This window comes from Myotis brandtii, unplaced genomic scaffold (assembly GCF_000412655.1).
Source record: "Myotis brandtii unplaced genomic scaffold, ASM41265v1 scaffold460, whole genome shotgun sequence".
Lineage (NCBI taxonomy): Eukaryota > Metazoa > Chordata > Mammalia > Chiroptera > Vespertilionidae > Myotis > Myotis brandtii.
In genome coordinates, this window is record NW_005367588.1 from 230,979 (window position 1) to 249,068 (window position 18,090).

Below are 18,090 nucleotides of genomic sequence, written 5' to 3' on the forward strand. Positions count from 1 at the left end.
GGGCGGGGACCAGCCTCCTCCGGCCGGGGTCCCCCCCGCCCTTGGGCCGCGAGTCCCGCGCTGAGAACTCCGTTATCCCGCGAATTTCGGGGGAGCAGTGCGGGGGGGCAGTGCAGGCTGCTAACGCGGAGCCTCCCAAACCGGATGAGAACGCAGGGCCCCCGGGCCCGGGCCGTCTGCGCAGTTTGGGGTGGTAACCGTTTTGGTGTCTCCCCTCGTTTCTTAAAATTCACGTGAGCACCTGGCATCCCCGATGGGCGCGCCGCTGGGTAGGCGGCACCAGGGCTGGGGTCGCTGTGGGCTGGGACAGTGTCCACGCCTTAAGGCTGCTTCTCTTCCCTCGCAGGTGTTCGCGGTGCGATCTGGTGGAGCCACGGGGGTGGTGGTTAAAGGCCCGGATGATCGGAACCCCATCTCCTTCAGGTAACAGTATTAACAAGTGCAGAGTAAGTTTCACATGTACATGGCGTGTTCTGCTTCTCATTCAGGAGGTGGTGGTCACATTTGTCCTCTGCCTCCCGCAAGAGCTCTGAAGCCGCGTGTGCCGACCTGTGCCCGCAGGGAGAGGACCGGACCCGCGGACACTCGGACACCTAGTCCCAGCGACCTGCGTGGAGGGAGGAGTTCCCCTGGATTTGGGAACCCGATCCTCCCCAGCAGGGCACCGCTTCCTGGCACTTGAACTTAGCAAGTCCTTGCGCTGTTGGCGTGCCCGTGTCCTTTCCTGACGGGGACCTGCCTTCCTCCGGTCTTTGCAGAGAGTCTGGAAGGTGGAGGGGCTCCTGGTCAGGGTTTTCCGGTAAAAATGTGTGTTAAGAAAACCAGCTTCGACTGTGCGTAAGGCGACTGGCGGTCCCAGCTTATGCGCGCTGAGCCGGGTCATTATGAAGAGCAGCTCCGTTCACTTCAGATCACAGTGGTGGTGACACCCTGTGAGGATGGTCACCCTAACCCTGTGGTCACAGAAGAAAATACACTGGAGGCCCTCAGTTCAGGGGGGACTTTGAATTTTTTTAGCTGGCCTGTACTACAGGAAACCTTTTTGAAGTAGAAAATGAATCCCGTGGGCAGTGCCCGTGCGAGGCATCAGGCGTGTGAAGGCTTTGGGTCGCCGGGCGCCCTTCTGCAGAACGCAGAGCTGTGTTGTGGAGACAAGTGAGGGGCACACACGTTTCCTGTGCCAAGGGTGTGGGCACAGGAGAGGCAGCATTGATCATGGAGCAGGAGGGGAAGGCCTGAGAGAGGAAGGAGGCGGCCCTTGAGCAAACGTTGAGGGCTGCAACGGACGGTTCTAGGTGGGGAAGAGAGGAGGCGGCTCCCTGATGGAGAGCACCCCACGGGCAAGGGCGAGCGAGCACGGGGTGGGAACTCCAGGTCTGTGTGACTGACGCCCATGTGTCCGTGCAGGAAGGGGAGGCAGAGGTGTGGCCACCGGCAGGGGTCAGCTTGAACCTACGTGTTCCGCTGCGGAATCAGGGCTTTATGTGGTTCCTGAAGCGGTGAGGTGGGCGTGGCATGATCCTGTCAGTGTTTGGAAAGACCACGCTGATCGTAGCCTTGACACTGGATTAGTTGGGAGCCTGTCCATCGGGGGAGAGGATGCCGGGGTCTGGGCCAGCGTGGTGCAGACCACACTGAGGGCAGTGGAGACTGGTATCGCAAAGGCCCTCGGCGTCAAAATAGGAGTGAGCCCATGAGGGCCCAGATTTGGGGGCTCAGTAGTGTTTGAGGGGGAAGATACTGAATTTACCCTCTTTTAAAAACATGGTATTTATTGTTAATAGCCTTACTGTGGTATAATTATTAACTGAACATATTTAACAGTCATTGATGAGTTTTGACGTGTGTGCACCGTGAAACCATCACCATAATCAAGAGAACGAGCACCCGTACCCAGAGCTTCCACAAGCCCTCCGTGAGCCCCTCTTGATTTCCCTTTGTTGGAGGTGGTTGTGAGGCTTCTGGGCGGGGCCTGCTTGAGCCCCCGGGGAGTGGGTCGAACGCTTGGTTCAGAAGCTTTGCTGTCCCAGCGATGGAGAGAGAAGGCCGTCATCTGTGGAGGTGCCTGTGGCATCGGAATACCTCCTCCAGGCCACCGTCCTAGAGCATCAGATACAGTGGGTTGTAATGTGTTTGCTGGTGGAGGTCTTGCCTTCACTTTGTAAAAATGTAACATCTGTGAAGCCTTATACAGTGAAGTGCAACAACACAAGGTATTCCTGCGTGTACCTTGTTTATCCCTGTATTTGTATAAAGTAATTTTCTGGTGAAAGTGCAGGTAATTTCCATTTTCCCGCCGCTCGTTACGCAGCACTGCGAATTTCTCCAGCAGCTTGTTGCTCCTGGATTGTTTTCTGAAAAGAGATACTACTGATAGCATCAGAAACATAAGTTTAATTTTAAACTAAGATTTGCTGCTTCCTGAATATTTAATTTCTTTTCTTCTCACAAATGATAGAAGCTAGACTTCAGTTATTAAATGGAACTCTTAACATACTCGTTCTCCTTACAGAATGGAAGACAAAGGAGAAGTGAAATGCATTAAGTTTTCCTTAGAAAACAAGATACTAGCTGTCCAGAGGACCTCAAAGGCTGTGGTAAGACATCCCTCTAAATATGGCATAAAGGAAGCATTTTTGCATAAAGGAAGCATTTTAGAAGTGTATCTGGAAGAGAATGAATTGCAGACTTTCAGTGTTAAAGGAGCCGCTTGTTATTTTAAAGCCATGAAAGCTGTAACTATGGAGCACTCCTGTATCAACCTTTGGAGTTCTTGAAGAAAGACGTGAATGGATAAATACTGGTGACCTTAGTTTGTCCGTTTTATTTAAAAAACTAATTTGGAACCTCAGGCATCTTTTGTATGGATTAACAGCCAGCATAGATTGCGTGAGGTATAATTTTGGCTACTTTGTGAATTACCCTGTAAACTGGAGTGACTCCATTAAGTCCCTTCTCTTTGAATGCTTGGTCTAATGGGAACAGGTATTCATAGTTGGAGCAGTCTGTTGGCATTTTAGCCTTTATAAATATTCATCATCACATTTGCAAAGTAGAGAAAAAACTGTTGATAAAGAGGCAGCACCCTCATTCCTTCCGTCAGTATGAATTGCTAACATTTTTGGAAAGCCTCGTGTGCAATGTAGAGCAGCACAGTTCTCTGAAATCAGCCATTTGAATTAATTTTCCAAATCGGTTTCTAAACCCTCACTGAATATTTGGGTTAACTTTTTAAAAAATTGAATTGTCAGCCAACTGCTGTTAAGGAGGCAGATTGTTCAAATTGGTCTTTTTATTTTTCCTGTCTTTGGGTTTTTGTTGGTTTTTTTCTAATCACTTTTTAAATGTACTTCTCTTTTTCTTTTGTCTGTTGTGTACTAAAGTAGGTTGCTGCCTGATCCAAATTTATCCTTGTGTTTCTTTCTAGGAGTTTTCTAATTTCATCCCGGATAGTTCTCAGTTAGAATACACTCAAGAGTGCAAGGTACGGGCCGGGTCCTTTCCCCTCTGGTCTGTGTTCGGCTGGGGGGCTGGTAGCTGAGTGCAGACAGGAGGGGACAGTGCTTGTGCTGAGAGGTGCTGCCTGTGGGCTCCGTGACCTGGACAAGCTGTGAGCCTGTTTCTTCATCTGAAGACAGAGTTGGAGGATTACCTGGGTGGTGGGTGGCACTACTCCTGCTGCCCCACCCTCTCTGGGCGACAGACCTGAGCCGCCTCTTTGGAGGTTTGCAGAAGAGGAGGTTTTTCCTTTATTGGTGATGTTTTCTTCCTCGGTCTGACCTTGTCATGCCCCCTTTCTTCTCTGAGGTGTAGATTCTAGCCCATGGTCATCAGACTTGCTGGGTGTAATAAACGAGACTGCAGCAGGCGCAGCTCAGATGGCAGGGTGGCCCCGGAGACTGGCAGGAGTTGCTAGTGCAGCCGTGGGCAAACTACGGCCCGGATCCGGCCCGTTTGAAATGAATAAAACTAAAAAAAAAAAGACCGTACCCTTTTATGTAATGATGTTTACTTTGAATTTATATTAGTTCACACAAACACTCCATCCATGCTTTTGTTCCGGCCCTCCGGTCCCGTTTGAGAACCCATTGTGGCCCTCGAGTCAAAAAGTTTGCCCGCCCCTGTTGGAAGGGGTGGCTCTCGGCATCTCTGTAGTGTGTTTGCTAATGGAGGTGTGGGTAGGCTCCTCAACGAGGAAAGAAACATCGCCAAGTAGCTGCCCCTTCACAGGCGCTCCCGCTCCTGAGCAGCCACGCGCAGGCCCAGCCTGCCTGCCCTCAGGCCCGGGCCCTGGTTCACCAAGGGAGGCGGGCTGTGGCTCCAGCTGCAACCCCACCTGGGTCAACACTCAGTGAGAACCTCTAGGCCTTTATACTTTTACAAGCTGTGTGACCAAGAGAGGTCAGCTGTCCTTTGGTCCTAAAGGGAGGAGCTGAGCACTGAGGGCTGGTCAGTTATCTTGCTGCTTCTCCTCCTGTTCTGCTGACTCGGGCACTTCCGTGGGTGTTCCAGGTGAAAATCCGGGGTCACTTTATTGAAAAGAAAGTTTGATTTGTTAACAGTAGCTTTCGTTAAAGAGCAATACAGAGTATTCTACGTTTTTTCTTTTCAGACCAAGAATGCCAACATACTAGGGTTCTGCTGGACCAGTTCCACGGAGATCGTCTTCATCACAGACCAGGGAATCGAGTTTTACCAGGTATCTGCGTCACTCCTGCTGGAGGAAGGTCTGCAGGAGCAGTTTGTGAATTCAGCACTAAATGACCGTTTGAGATTCCAGAACGTTAATCTCTTGACTGGGCTTTTTTCTAATTATAAGTAACATGCTTTTTATGAACCGTTCAAACATTACTGAGATAGAGTATATGGAAAGTAACAGTTCCCTATAGTCTCTAGAACACACCTGTTAGAAAAAGGGCGCCACTCCCCGTGGAGGACATGGCGTTCGGCCGATGCTGCAGGCGGGTGGCTGATGGGCGCCCAGCTGGGGTTCGTTTGCTCATTTCCATGGTGAGGGAAGGTCGCTGCTGCTGGCTCTGGTGGCTGGTGCCTGAGAAGGTGAGGCTCGGAGCTGGGTCGTGCAGGGGAGTGGCCGCCCAGACGGTGACTGTGTGGCTGAGCTCACTTCCCCTCAGGGTTATGGGCAGTCAGTGAGCCGGGGTCTGTACAGAACTAAGCACCGGATCCATGCCTGGAAGCTATCGTAGCTAAAAATAGTACTTTTCCATTTAAGTTACTGTTTTCTTTACTTTTTAACTTGCAGTCTGCTGGCACTTGGCTGCTCTTTAATGAAGGCTGTCTCGCACTCGCCTCAGGTGTTGCCGGAGAAGCGGAGCCTGAAGCTCCTGAAGAGCCAGAGCCTGAACGTGAACTGGTACCTGCACTGCCCCGAGAGCTCCGTCATCCTGCTCTCCACCACCGTCCTGGGCAGCGTGCTGCAGCCCTTCCACTTCCGGGTGAGAGCAGCCACTAAAGCAGTATTCCCTCCGACCCCGAGTGCCCCCTGCAGTACTTCAAGGGCAAGTACTCCAACACTAACCGTGCCGCGTCCGACCACTCGCGGCACCTGTGTCTTCCCCCCTCCAGGGGTGGCTCATTCTGGGGGGACAGAGCAGGAGTGCGTTCTCTGCCCTCGGTGATTGTAGGTGGGGAACACAAAACATCAAGGGTCGACACACCTCCTAACACTTTCTTTCCCCACAGGCTGGCACTATGACAAAGCTGCCCAAGTTTGAGATTGAGTTACCAGCGGCGCCCAAGTCCACTAAACTGAGCCTTTCTGAGAGAGACATTGCCATGGCAACCATGTATGTTTGTCTCTTGAGAGACTTCCTTTTGTAATTGCTTTTAGTGATGCAGCTACTAGAAGTGCGTTACAAATACTCAGGTGGCCATGGACCCACAAGGACTTCCCTTCCCTGTTAGTGCCTGGGGCCTGTGACCACAGAGCTTACGAATGCCGTCTTCTTGGCCTGTGTTTTAGATTTTGTTGGCTTCGTGGTCTGAGGAAAGTCCTTTCGCCATCTAATCTGATAAAATGAGAACATTGGACCAATTCACACGCCTTCCCCTTCACTTTGTAGTAGGCGTTTTGTTTTTGACTGCAAGCGTGTTGTTGGCTGCAGAGTATTCCATGCAGGACTGTTCGTGATTTACTGGACTAGGGCCGCAGACTCAGCACTGAGGATGGAGGGTTTCTCACAGCACACGTGACTCTGTCTGTTCTCTCACAGCTACGGGCAGCTGTACGTCCTGTTCCTGCGGCACCACTCGCGGGCCTCCAGCAGCGCGGGAGCCGAGGTGGTGCTGTATCACCTGCCCCGGTACGGTAGGGGCTCGCGCTGCTCCTCTCCCGAGGGGACGTGGGAACTGAAGCTTGTCGACCCCTTTGTGACCTCGCTGTTCCCCACAGAGAAGGCGCCTGTAAGAAGACGCACATCCTGAAGTTGGGCCGCACGGGGAAGTTCGCCCTGAACGTGGTGGACAACCTGGTGGTCGTGCACCATCAGGACACGGAGGTGGGAGCCGTGGGGTCAGGTCTGCGTGGTACGCGTTGGGTTGCTCAAAAGAGTTGCGAAAATGAACAAAGCCTTCTGAACACAGACTAGAAAGTGCTTTCTATGCTAAAAGGTTTTAGATAGTTTAGAAGAAACAGTGATTTCGTGTCATTAAGAATAATTAAAAACTCTTTCAGAAAATAGCACATGAGGAGAGTGACTTTGGAACAACTGTCTCAGCTGTGTTCACTGCAGACCCTCTGCTACGTGTCTCCCTGTAGGTCCTTTGTGAGCAGGCATGAGCACGGTTTGAGGCCCTGTGGCCCAAGAGAAAGAGGTGGGATGGGTCCTGCTCTTTCTGTGCCACTAGGGGGCGTCTCCCAGGCCTCCTGGAGGTGCCACCGCGGCTCTAATGAGTTGGGACTGAAAGATCTTCTGACGCCCCTTAGCGGGAGCTTGTCAGCCCTGTCAGGACTCTCTGTGAGGGAGATGGAAATGGAAAGAGACAGTTGTAATGTCAGAGCACATTCTTCCTGAGAGAAGAACTAGGGATGGGATGCAAACACAGACTAAAATATAGATATATTTTTTATTGACTTCAGAGAGGAAGGGAGAGGGGGAGAGAGAGAAACATCGATTGGCTGCCTCCTGCACTCCCCACATTGGGGATCAAGTCCACAACCTAGGCCTGTGCCCTGACCAGGAATTGAACCTCAGCCTCCTGGTTCATAGGTGGGTGAGCCACTGAGCCACGCCGGCCGGGCTAAACACAGGCTCTTTAAATGAATCTGAAATAGCAAGATAGGAGGTCATGAAAGGGTTGACCGCTGTGGTCTGTCTGGGCATCACAGTCTGTTCTTTTTCTGCACTTCAGACATCGGTAATATTTGACATCAAGTTACGGGGAGAGTTTGATGGCACCGTTACCTTCCATCACCCCGTGCTTCCTGCTCGATCCATTCAGCCCTATCAGATCCCCGTGGCAGGTAAAGGGAGTCACCGTGTCGGTGGGGGCCACATTAGGGTGCAGTACGAGTCTGTGCAGAGGGTCCCAGATCTGTTTGCTTTCGTGAAGACGTTTTCTGGGCTTGTTCTCTACCTCCACTTCCTCCTCGCGTCTCTACACACAGTTGCTGCAGGCTTTTAGAAGTGGTACATGTTGAGTATGTGTTGGCCGCACACTTACATTTTCTCCCTGTGTAGGTCCTGCTCCTGTGACCAGCCAGTCTCCGGTCCCGTGTAAGCTCTGTATCCTTGACAGAGGCACTGGCATTGTGCAGGGAGCTCCTCCCGCTACCCTCCTGTCTGAGAGGGAATGACGTTTCAGGAACCGAAATGGGGAGGTTTTCTACCAGGAGGGACGGGCACTTGGCGTAGCCTCAGCCAACGGGTAGGGGCAAGTTTAATCAGAGCGGGTTTGCCTTTTGTTGCCATCACTTCGGGGCTAGAATTTCCTATAGCCTGCAGATTCCTCGTCCTGGATCGTCTTTCAGCCTGACATCATCATCAGCGCAAGCCAAGGTGGGTCAGAGGGGAGAGTGCCTGTTGCCCCCGTATTTGGGGAGATGCAGCTTGAACATAGAGGGTGCGTGGTTGCCAGGTGTCTCCCGGGCACGCAGTAGTTTGGCTGTCAGTCCTGTTGTCAGCATGTCCTGCATGTCCTAGACTGGGCTTCGGTTTGTGAGAAAAAGCCATCGACTGCTGTGCAGTACTTTTGGGTTTTTGTTCTGGTTCGCGTCATACAATGACATCGCTGCCTCTCGAACCCAGGTTACCTCTGGAACCTGCAGGTGAAGCTGCAGCCCATCGTCAACCTCCTGCCAGACAAAGGACGCCTGATGGACTTTCTCCTCCAGAGAAAGGAGTGCAAGATGGTCATCCTGGCCGTCTGCTCCCAGAGTAAGGGGGGCTCCTTCCTGTCGTCTGAGTCCAGCCTGTGCTGCCCCACCTTCCCAGGCCTGTCTGCAGCCTGTGGCCCACTCTTCACTTGAAGGGTGGGTGACTTACGCCCCCGGAAAGGCTGCTAAACAGAAAAAGGACTTGTAGTGCCTGGCTGGTGTGGCTCAGTGGTTGAGCGTCGACCTATGAGCCAGGAGGTCACAGTTGGACTCCCTGTCTGGGGGCTGCCTCCCAATCAGTGATGTTTCTGTCTCTCCCTCCCTCTCTGAAATCAGTAGATGAATATGCCGTGTGGGGACTTGGGCAGAAAGACCAGAGAGTAAACCGGATGGTTCCAGGTGAAAGCGAGTCTGAGCCTGGGCGCACGTGGGGGTCGGGGCTCCCGCCCCTCCTTTTAAAGCAAACATTTTTCAGAATCCAAGTCTCTGCCTCCCTAACATCTACATTGAAAATCTCACTGATACGGTCACAGCTACTCTCTCCAGGAGCCAGAAAGGGCCTGTGAGCTCCGGGCTTCAGGTCTCCACGCTGGACGCTCCTCTGGGTGCCCTTAAGGCACGTGTGTGCTGCTGGCCTGGGGGGAGTGCTTCTGCCCTAGCAGCGTGCGCTGCAGGCGGAGCTGGCTGACCTGTGCACATGGATTCTTCCCAGTGCTGAGCGGGTCAGACAGAGCGGCCCTGCCCGTGGTAGCCACTGTCTTCGACAAGCTCAACCAGGAGTACAAGAGGTACCTGGACGCCGAGCAGAGCTACGCGGCGGTGAGTGACGGGCGCTGTGTGGAGGCTCCTCCGCCCCCACCTGGTAGTTGTACTTTGGGGCAGTAAATGGCAGGACACTCAGCACGCGGCATCCCATTGGCGGGGGGCTCCATCTCCCTCAACGCCTCCCCCTCTTCTGTGGTTTCATCTGTTGGATCTTAGATGTAGATAGATCCTTGGTCTTCTATTTTATAGATAAAATTGGTCTCGTCTTGGCATTACTTTTTTATACATGTTTCTACCAAGCCAGAGCCTAGTCTTAGTTAATTAAAAGTAGAACCATTTGCCATGTCTTTCTCCCTCTCCTACATAACGTTAGTGCACCCCGTCTTCTGAAGCCAGACAGAAAAGGGGTTAGGATAAGTGGAATGAGTGATTTCACTTAAAGAACCTAGTTAGTCCTCAAGCTGAAATGGAAGGTTCTAAGCAGTAACAGAAAGGCCAGCACCCCACCCCCCTTCAGTGACAACAGGATAACAGGATGGCAGGCACTGCAGTGGCCGAGGCTCGGAGCTGTGGGTCCTGCCCGTCAGACGCGGTTCCGCCAGGTGGGGAGGCTGAGCTCGTCTCGCTCCTTCTCTCGGTCCTGCTGCTCTGTGGGTGTCGGCAGTCTGGTGGCAGTTTCTGTGCATCCTGCTCTGTGGCTCTTGGCTTCCTAAGCGCTGGCTGGTGGAGTGTGGTCCGTCTGCAGCCCTGCAGCACCTGGCGCTGCTGAGCACTGCGGGCTCTCGGGCACCGCCCAGCTCCTGCCCTCAGGGTCTGCACTGGTCTCGGGCTTTAGAAGTTAGGAGACGCCCTTGCAGGTTTGGCTCAGCGGATAGAGCATCGGCCTGTGGACTGAAGGGCCCAGGGTTCAATTCCGGTCAAAGGCACATGCCCTGGTTGTTGGCTCAATCCCCAGTAGGGTGCAACAGGAGGCAGTGATCAGTGATTCTCTCTCATCATTGATGTTTCTCTCTCTCCCTTTCCCTTCCTCTCCAAAGTTAGGCGATGGAGTTGATCTCGGAGCTTTCCTAGGCAGTAGTAGTTGGGGAGCCTTACTTATTCAAAGTCTAGGCATAGACCAGCCGTGGGCAAACTACGGCCCGCGGGCCGGATCCGGCCCATTTGAAATGAATAAAACAAAAAAAAAAGACCGTACCCTTTTATGTAATGATGTTTACTTTGAATTTATATTAGTTCACACAAACACTCCATCCATGCTTTTGTTCCGGCCCTCCGGTCCAGTTTAAGAACCCATTGTGGCCCTCGAGTCAAAAAGTTTGCCCACCCCTGGCATAGACTCATTACACAAGTGTGTCCTTTAAGATTAAGGCTTCATAAAGCACAGGTGCCATTTCATTTTTATTAGATAACAAGGGACAGGGTGACTGTGATTGAGAAAATTAGGGAGTCGGTACGGGGTTAAAAACAGGATGCTGTCCCTTAAGAGAAGACGATGCTTATGCTGGTAGCTCCATCCACCGTGAACATGGGTTTTGTCAAGATGACCAACTGACTTGTTTCTCGAGTAGACTCTGCCCCAGAGAGCAGAGGAAGTAGCTCCGTCCAAGTTGTGACCTGTGTCACCCCTGCTCAGGCTTGAGGCTCACAGCATCTCGGAGTTCCGTCTTTTTTGGATTAACTGCCAACGCCGTTACCTGGAGGTGGTGGCGGTGACACCTGTAATGTGTTGTGTAGGCGGCGGAAGCTGGGCAGAGCCGGTGCAGCCCGCTCCTCCGCAGGCCGGTGCGGACCCAGGCCGTGATCGACCAGTCCGACATGTACACCCACGTGCTGTCGGCACTGACGGAGAAGAAGGTGAGTGACTGCCGTCAGCTGCTCTGGACAAAGGCTCTCAGAACAGATCCTTGGAGGGACTTGAGGGGAACTAGGACTCAGAATAGCTGGTATTCTGGTGAGGACCTATGCTGGTAGTTTGGCCTCTAACACTCAGAACTAAACATGTTCTTGAGGAGGGAGAATCTGAGGGGGTTTGTGCAAAACCTGCCACACAGCCCTGGGCCAGTTTAATAGGGCAAAGGGGCAGGAATAAAGGAATTCCACGGGAGCTCCTGCAGCTCCTAAGACCACCTTTGCTTTCTCCCAGGAGACGCCCCCCAAGTTTGTGATCGCCGTGCTGATGGAGTACATTCGCTCTCTCAACCAGTTCCAGGTTCCAGTGCAGGTACCTCCGGGTCAGAGGAGCAGGGATCGCTAAGGCAGCAGCACTGTCCCTATCCTGACTACGATGCCGTCTACGTGCTAAGGGCCCGCTGTCCTGACTCGGCGTCCGAGCCATTTCCTGACCCGCCACGTGGTGCTGAGTCAGGATGAGCCCTGTCATAGAGGCTGGGCTCTTCCCCCGCACACGGGCCCCTTCAATGACGGGAGCTCATCAGTTAGAGCAGCTGCAGCCCCGCCACACCTGAGCCCTGTCTCCTTGTCTGCCATAGCACTACCTGCACGAGCTCGTCATCAAGACGCTGGTCCAGCACAACCTGTTCTACACGCTGCACCAGCTCCTGCAGTACCACGTGCTCAGCGACTCCAAGCCTCTGGTGGGTGCCGCCAGGGTTACTCTGTCGTTAACAGCGTCCAGCACCTTGTGCTGAATAGGCCGGAAACCTGTCTTTCAGGCGTGCCTGCTGTTATCCCTGGAGAGCTTCTACCCTCCTGCTCACCAGCTGTCGCTGGATATGTTGAAGGTAAGGTGCGTCCATGTTTCCGGGGCGTAAGCGTCTGCTGTGCTGGCACTCACTCGGGCTTCTCTCCAGCGCCTCTCGACGGCGAACGATGAGATCGTGGAAGTCCTGCTGTCCAAGCACCAGGTGCTGGCCGCCTTGCGGTTCCTCCGGGGCGTCGGGGGCCACGACAGCGTCTCTGCACGCAAGTTCCTGGATGCTGCAAAGCAGACCGAAGACCGCATGCTCTTCTACACCATCTTCCGCTTCTTCGAGCAGCGGAACCAGCGCTTACGGGGGAACCCCAGTTTCACCCCAGGTGAGAGACGCAGCCGTGAGTAGGCCTGGGCAGCTGCAGGCTCCTGGCAGGACGACCCCGGCAGCGGGTGGGCCAGGAGCCCTCGGTTAGAACTCCTGAGTTCGGTTTTAAACAGTCACAACAGCCAGCCTCGCCCTCAGCCCGTCATTCGTAGTGGAGTGAACTCCGAGTGCCCGGGGACCTAACTGATCCGGAACTTGAAGTGTTTGGGGAGGAGAAGCATATGCAGGCCGATCCAGGGTCTGAGCCAGCCCAGGTCTGACAGCTGCTCTTGGACAGGAACCGGTGCCTGAGGCTTTAAAGGGGCCTGGGGCTTATTAATGTTTCTGTGTCAGGCAGGAAACATGGGCAAGTCATCTGATGTCGTCCAAAGGCATGAGATCCAAGGTGGGGAGGAGCAGGCAACCTTATTGCAGGTCTCCCAGCTCTGCCAGCTCGGAGTCAGGGCACTGGGACCACGGCAGGTCAGCCCCCACCGTGGGTGCTGGGGGCGATGAGGGCCCTGACCAGGTGTGCCGAGGCGTGAGCTCTGAGAACGGAAAGGACAGTCCAGAAGCTGAGGAACAGAGTGCTTATGGGAGAGAGTAAGTTAGACCCAGCACCTGGGAGCGGCTGTGCTCACCCTGCTTCCCTCTGTGCCCCCAGGAGAACACTGCGAAGAGCACGTGGCTTTTTTCAAACAGGTTTTTGGAGACCAAGCTCTCATGAAGCCTACGACGCTCTGAAATCACACGCTCGTTTTTATATATATAAAATGTATAAAGTTAATTTATTGCATTAATAAAGCTCTTTAAACTACAAAATACTATAATAAAGTACCTGCAACATCCTCAAATGTTACTAAAAATGCGGTGGAATTTGTGTGGTGGCTCACTCCTCAAAAAGGAGCAGTATTGCACTGATTGGCCTTCACGACGGCCAGGGAGCCGAGCGCCTCCACAGCATCCAGTGTCAACCTTCCCTCGCTGAGAGTCGGGTTTCATGCCGGGCGAACTGGAGACGCGTCCAGGGCTGCCTCCAGGGTTAGTAACACATTCCTGAGTGGACAGGCGCGTGGCCAGAGCGGCTGCTGTCAGATCCATCGCCTGAGTCTGGTGACGTCCCGTGTTCAACTTAACCTGACAACGCAGCTCCTTCCACCAGGGAACTGACCGACCCGCAGACACAGTTCCAAGTCCCCAGGCCCCGTGAGGGGCTAGAAATTGAGCTGCTCTCTCTCTGTGCCTCTGTGTCGCTGTTGCGTGGCCAGGCTTTTGGCTTTATTTACGGATGGCCCTGGGAAGGAGAAAGAAGCTGTGTCATTTCTTTAGGAGGTTTCTCCACCTATTTCAATGCTTCCACTTGGTTACAAAGCTATAAATTGGGTCGGGAACCTTTCTCTGCCAAGGGCCATTTGGATATTTGTAACATCATTCGTGGGCCATACAAAATTATCAACTTAAAAATTAGCATTTAAATGTATATTATTTTTATTTCGGAGAGGGAGGGAGAGGGAGAGAGAGAAACATCAGTCTACTAGGGATCAAGCCCACAACCCAGGCATGTGCCCTGACTGGGAGTTCAACTGTGACCTCCTGGTTCATAGGTTGATGCTCAACCACTGAGCCATGCTGGCCGGCTTGGTCAGGCGATTAACTTGCCCCTAATGCCTTGGCAGAGGCAGACCAAATGACTGCACGGGCCTTATACGGCCCTCGCGCCCGACGTTCCCCATCCCTGCTATCAACCAAGCAAATCAGTCCTGTTCTTTCAACCAGGAGTCGTCATGGCAGCCAAAGAGCATCCTCAGGACGGATGGAAGTGAGGGGGCGGCAGAGGCCTGTTGCTGGACCAGAGCTGGGGACACTGCTCAGCCGCACTGCGGGCTGTGGCCACGCGTCTCAGTGGAGGCGGCGCTGCCTGGGCCGACATTCAAACTCGTTCCCGGCCGGCCCTCAGGGCCTGTTCAGCCAGGCCGGCCGCCCAGGCAGTGTTGGCCGCGCACTGAGGTGCGGGGACATGAGTCTTCTGAGACCGCTCACTCAGTCCCACTTGTACATGACCCATCAGCACAGTTCAGATCCGTCAGAGCTGCTTTAGGCACCTGTCTCCTGTGGCCGCAGGCTTCCCACCCCTCCCTGAGGTCAGACAGCTCACCTATGTAGCTGAGGAGGACAGGAAGGAAGACCAGCCCGTGCGCGGCTCCCAGCAAGACCATAGCTAGGTACATCCTGAAGTAAAATATCTGGAAGATCTGAGACTTGGCAAAGGCCAACACCACAATCCCTCCAAATTTTGTAAGTGTGATTCCACTGAATACCTGAAAGAGAGAGGGTGTTAGACCTGCTCTAGTCCCCAATCATAAGTGCACATTTCCTCATACAGGGACTTCTCAACAGTCAAGGTCAAAAGTCATGGGGGCCTGAGGCCCAGCTTTCAGAGTTCCTGCTAAGTACATGATGTGCAACTTAAAATGCTTTATGTACTGCTTGTGAGCCTGGAACAAAGACGGTGTACAAGGGAAAAAGCTATGTTTCTGCATAGACACTATTCATACATTTCTTAATATTTTCCGTTGAAAACCAGTTTAAGTATAAAATGGTTACAAAACGGGTTTGTGTTACTCGGTAACAGTCCCTCTTCAGTAGCAAGTGGTTGGTGGGTTAAACCAGGGTGTGGGGTGAGAGTCTGCAGACACAGGACAGACCGCTCACTGGACCTGCTGCCCGCCCATCGCTGGCCTGGGCTCGTGGCCAAGGCTCCTGCTCGCTCACATCCACCCTGTTCTTCCTGCTTCGGCCGCCCCAAGAGCTTTCACCCACAGGAACATGGTAAAGAAGCCGGGTACAGCTATTTCATGAACTGCCTGGAACCTCGTCACCCCAGGAGCTGCTGCTAAGCAGAGGGTGCAGATTCCCTCCTGAGCACTGGCTGGCCGAGTGCTCAGTCCACACTGACACCCCCGCGTCCCGTTACTCACGGAGCTGCCCATGTGGGAGAGCGCCTCCTCTGCACGCGCCACGCGGCTGCCCTTCGGGCTCACTGTGAAGGCCCTGGTGATGTGGGAGCAGAACTCCACCGAGATGCCGCAGCTCTGCAAGGAAGTGCCTCCTTTACGACCCGCCGTTTCTGGCTGAAACCACAGGCAGCCACCCCTTCCCAGGGCACCCCGGGGGAGGGCCCTAAGAATCCGCGCGGACGAGCACTGAGAAGCCCCGTGACACCAGCCTGAATGCCCTGGGGACTGGTGGGACCCTCGGAGGCGCCCAGCGCCCCGGATCATACAGCATGTCTGCTTGTCTCAGGAAGCAGGCACCCCCCACGCCCTGCACGGGCCACTCCGCCTGACGCAGTGGCCACATCTGAAGAACATGGACTGCTGCTACTTTCTGTTAATACCTGCTTGAACGCTCCCAGCATCAAGACTAATTAATTATTAACTCTGGGAAGCAAAAGGTATTGGTCCGAGAATTCCACCAGGGAGGGGGCAATATTTCTAAATAAGAAGTGACCTTGTTGCCATCATTAGGCTGTTTTTGCAAACCGTACAGAATAATAAAGGCAGAACACCTGCCACGCTAGGCCATGACATCACACTCCACTGGTGCACGTGACGTCCAGTCCCACTCACCCGCCTGTGGCCCCGCCTCCATGTGCAAGGAGATGAGAGCTGGGCCGTCTCTCCTGGAAACGGGCCCCAGGAAGTGACCCAGGACTCACCATGACCAGGTTGACCAGGGAGACCGCGTTCAGGCTGATGCCCCACAGCCACATGACACCAAACATGTTGACCAGGATCATGGCGATGGTGACGCACATGATCACCGCAGACCACAGCTCGCAGCCCAGCAGCACCACGGTCACCAGGAAGATGGCCCCCAGGGACACGCAGAGGTTGAAGACGGTGTCCTCTATGATGGTCAGGTACTGCTCGTAGAAGACGTAGAACACACTGTGGGGAGGGGGAGACCGTCAGCCGTCCTCCCTGGAAGCTCCACCCCCTCCTGCCGCCATGCCATCCCAGGAGCAGGCAGCAGAGCCGTGCAGAACACCCCCGGGGTAGCAGGACTCGGGGCAGCGATTCAGCGGGCCTGCGATGACCACTGCCCCCCAGGCCTAGCAATGACCCTATGCCCGTCTTTTATATAAAGTTTTTGTTCATAATCCCAGCCTACCCTGCTTTGCAGGCATGTACAAAGACTATTCCAGGGTATTTTGAAAAAACAAGTTCTGCTCTATCCCAAAATTATCTCAGGCCAATGGGGCAGTGCAGGGCCAGAGGAGAACTGGTTTTCTGCCAAGTTCACAGCTCTTCCCAGGAATCAGGACACCCCTCTGAGAGCTTGTCCCAGAAAAACATCCGTCCCCTGCCGGACAGGTGAGGGCCGTCCCCTGCCGGACTGGTGAGGGTCGTCCCCAGCCATACAGGTGAGGGCCGTCCCCTGTCATACAGGCGAGGGCCGTCCCCTGTCATACAGGTGAGGGCCGTCCCCTGCCGGACAGGTGAGGGCCGTCCCCTGCCATACAGGCGAGGGCTGTCCCCTGCCGGACAGGTGTGGCCCGTCCCTAGGACACCCCACGTGTACAAGCCACACCCACCTGTATGGAAATACGCGGTAGTTGCTTCCTCCCTGGCTCATGGTCTGGGTGATGTTACCAGCAATGAGCCGGGCCTTTCTCATGGCGTCGATGAAGTCAGCAGAGGTCTGGAGCACGGTGTGGTAGGTCATGAAGTAGGTGGCGCCCACACCTGTGTCATTGCCCAGGATGTTAACGGCCGACCCGTAGGCAGCATGTCCCCTGAGAGAAGACAGTGGTGTCAGAGTCCACACAGGCACAGGAGAGCCGCTGGCTGGGCGCAGGGCAGGCCCTCGTGGGGACGCTGAAGGGCTGGCTCTTGCCTCCCTCTGGCTTCTCCCCACCCTGGCTGGTTGGTGCACAGCTGCTACTGTTTCTCATCTGGCTCTGCTTGCAGCCAATGCGTTTTCATATGAGTCTGCTCAGCAATGATGTGAAACAGGAAGTGGGGAAGGAAGGCCGTGGAGTGAGGCCACGTGAGGTCAGCCTGCAGAGTGGCCCGGAACCCTCGGCAGAGCCCCTGCATTTGGGCGCAGTATCGTCTCTGCGGACGGGCACACCGCCGACACGGCCGCGTGGCGAGCTGGGGAATGAGGTGGTGGTGCCTGCAGGACACGGCACAGAGGGGTGGCCACTGCTTCGTGCAGGCTGAGCTCACAGGGCTCCTTCTGTGTAGGACAGACTCAGTCTGCACACAGACCCAGACGCAAGGTCCGTTTCTATTTACTTCACTCCCAGAGCCTGGGACAGGTCTCAGAACAGACGTGCTCTCCGTGACTAACGAGGGATGGACTCGGGACCAATCTGTATTCCCGGGAGAAAACAGGACGTCCAGGCCTACCTGACACGCATCCTCTCCTACGACAGCTCCCGAGCCGCCCTCCCCCCTGCCCTCCCCCCCTCGGGATCCCCATCTCCAGGCCAGACGTCCTACTTCTGTGGGGACAGCAGCCTGGCTGCAGGCACAGGCTGGGGAGCAGCACAGTGGGGCCCAAACCATCTAAGCCTTAGCCTAGGACAGTGGTCGGCAAACTGCGGCTCGTGAGCCACATGCTGCTCTTTGGCCCCTTGAGTGTGGCTCTTCCACAAAATACCGACTTCTGCGCATGGGCCACGAAGTTTCAATTGCACTGTACATGCGCGCCCGTATGTGGTATTTTGTGGAAGAGCCACACTCAAGGGGCCAAAGAGCCACATGTGGCTCTCGAGCCACGGTTTGCCGACCACGGACCTAGGATGACCTCACCCGAGCAGACACTGGCCCCTGCGCCCACAGACACGGAACAGACCAGCAGGAGGGCCGGACAGAGATGCCCAGGGAGCAAGTGCCCAGCCAAGATGCAGTCGGCTGGAGACAGAGAGGAGCTTCCTGGAAGGTGTTGGGGTTTCTTTCTCTC

At 54.5% G+C, this 18,090-nt stretch overlaps 2 protein-coding genes across 4 annotated transcripts in view; one reads left to right on the forward strand and one right to left on the reverse strand.

Annotated features, from left to right (window-relative positions):
• The first annotated feature begins 238 nt into the window (after window positions 1-238).
• Window positions 239-12,965, forward strand: LOC102242782 (chromosome unknown open reading frame, human C18orf8). 3 transcript variants are annotated; one of them, XM_014547006.1, is made up of 19 exons: window positions 239-423; window positions 2,513-2,597; window positions 3,428-3,484; window positions 4,613-4,699; window positions 5,316-5,456; window positions 5,704-5,807; window positions 6,234-6,323; window positions 6,413-6,518; window positions 7,372-7,484; window positions 7,708-7,745; window positions 7,965-8,018; window positions 8,268-8,396; window positions 9,048-9,154; window positions 10,835-10,954; window positions 11,244-11,321; window positions 11,590-11,694; window positions 11,773-11,841; window positions 11,911-12,136; window positions 12,782-12,965. In XM_014547006.1, the coding sequence occupies exons 1-19, from the start codon at window positions 254-256 to the stop codon at window positions 12,859-12,861; spliced, it is 1,959 nt and encodes a 652-aa protein (XP_014402492.1). In that variant the 5' UTR covers window positions 239-253; the 3' UTR covers window positions 12,862-12,965. The 3 variants fall into 3 exon arrangements, with proteins under 3 accessions (XP_014402492.1, XP_005875468.1, XP_014402493.1); XM_005875406.2 differs by having other exon boundaries at window positions 7,372-7,483; window positions 7,701-7,745; XM_014547007.1 differs by lacking the exons at window positions 239-423; window positions 2,513-2,597; window positions 3,428-3,484 and having other exon boundaries at window positions 4,615-4,699; window positions 5,264-5,456; window positions 7,372-7,483; window positions 7,701-7,745.
• NPC1 (Niemann-Pick disease, type C1) overlaps window positions 12,887-18,090 on the reverse strand; it is a 32,060-nt gene continuing 26,856 nt past the window's right edge. The window contains 5 exon segments of the mRNA XM_005875408.2: window positions 12,887-13,411; window positions 14,273-14,435; window positions 15,096-15,209; window positions 15,836-16,067; window positions 16,715-16,915. Of these exon segments, the coding sequence (XP_005875470.1) occupies window positions 13,332-13,411; window positions 14,273-14,435; window positions 15,096-15,209; window positions 15,836-16,067; window positions 16,715-16,915 (790 nt within the window). The 3' untranslated portion in view covers window positions 12,887-13,331.

Excerpts from the sequence above, each read along its gene's own strand:
- LOC102242782 (XM_005875406.2), top strand. The coding sequence starts at position 254 with ATGGGCGCGCCGCTGGGTAGGCGGCACCAGGGCTGGGGTCGCTGTGGG. Across the intron at positions 3,485-4,612 it reads AATACACTCAAGAGTGCAAG|ACCAAGAATGCCAACATACT; the intron begins GTACGGGCCGGG and ends TTTTCTTTTCAG. Across the intron at positions 6,519-7,371 it reads TGCACCATCAGGACACGGAG|ACATCGGTAATATTTGACAT; the intron begins GTGGGAGCCGTG and ends TCTGCACTTCAG.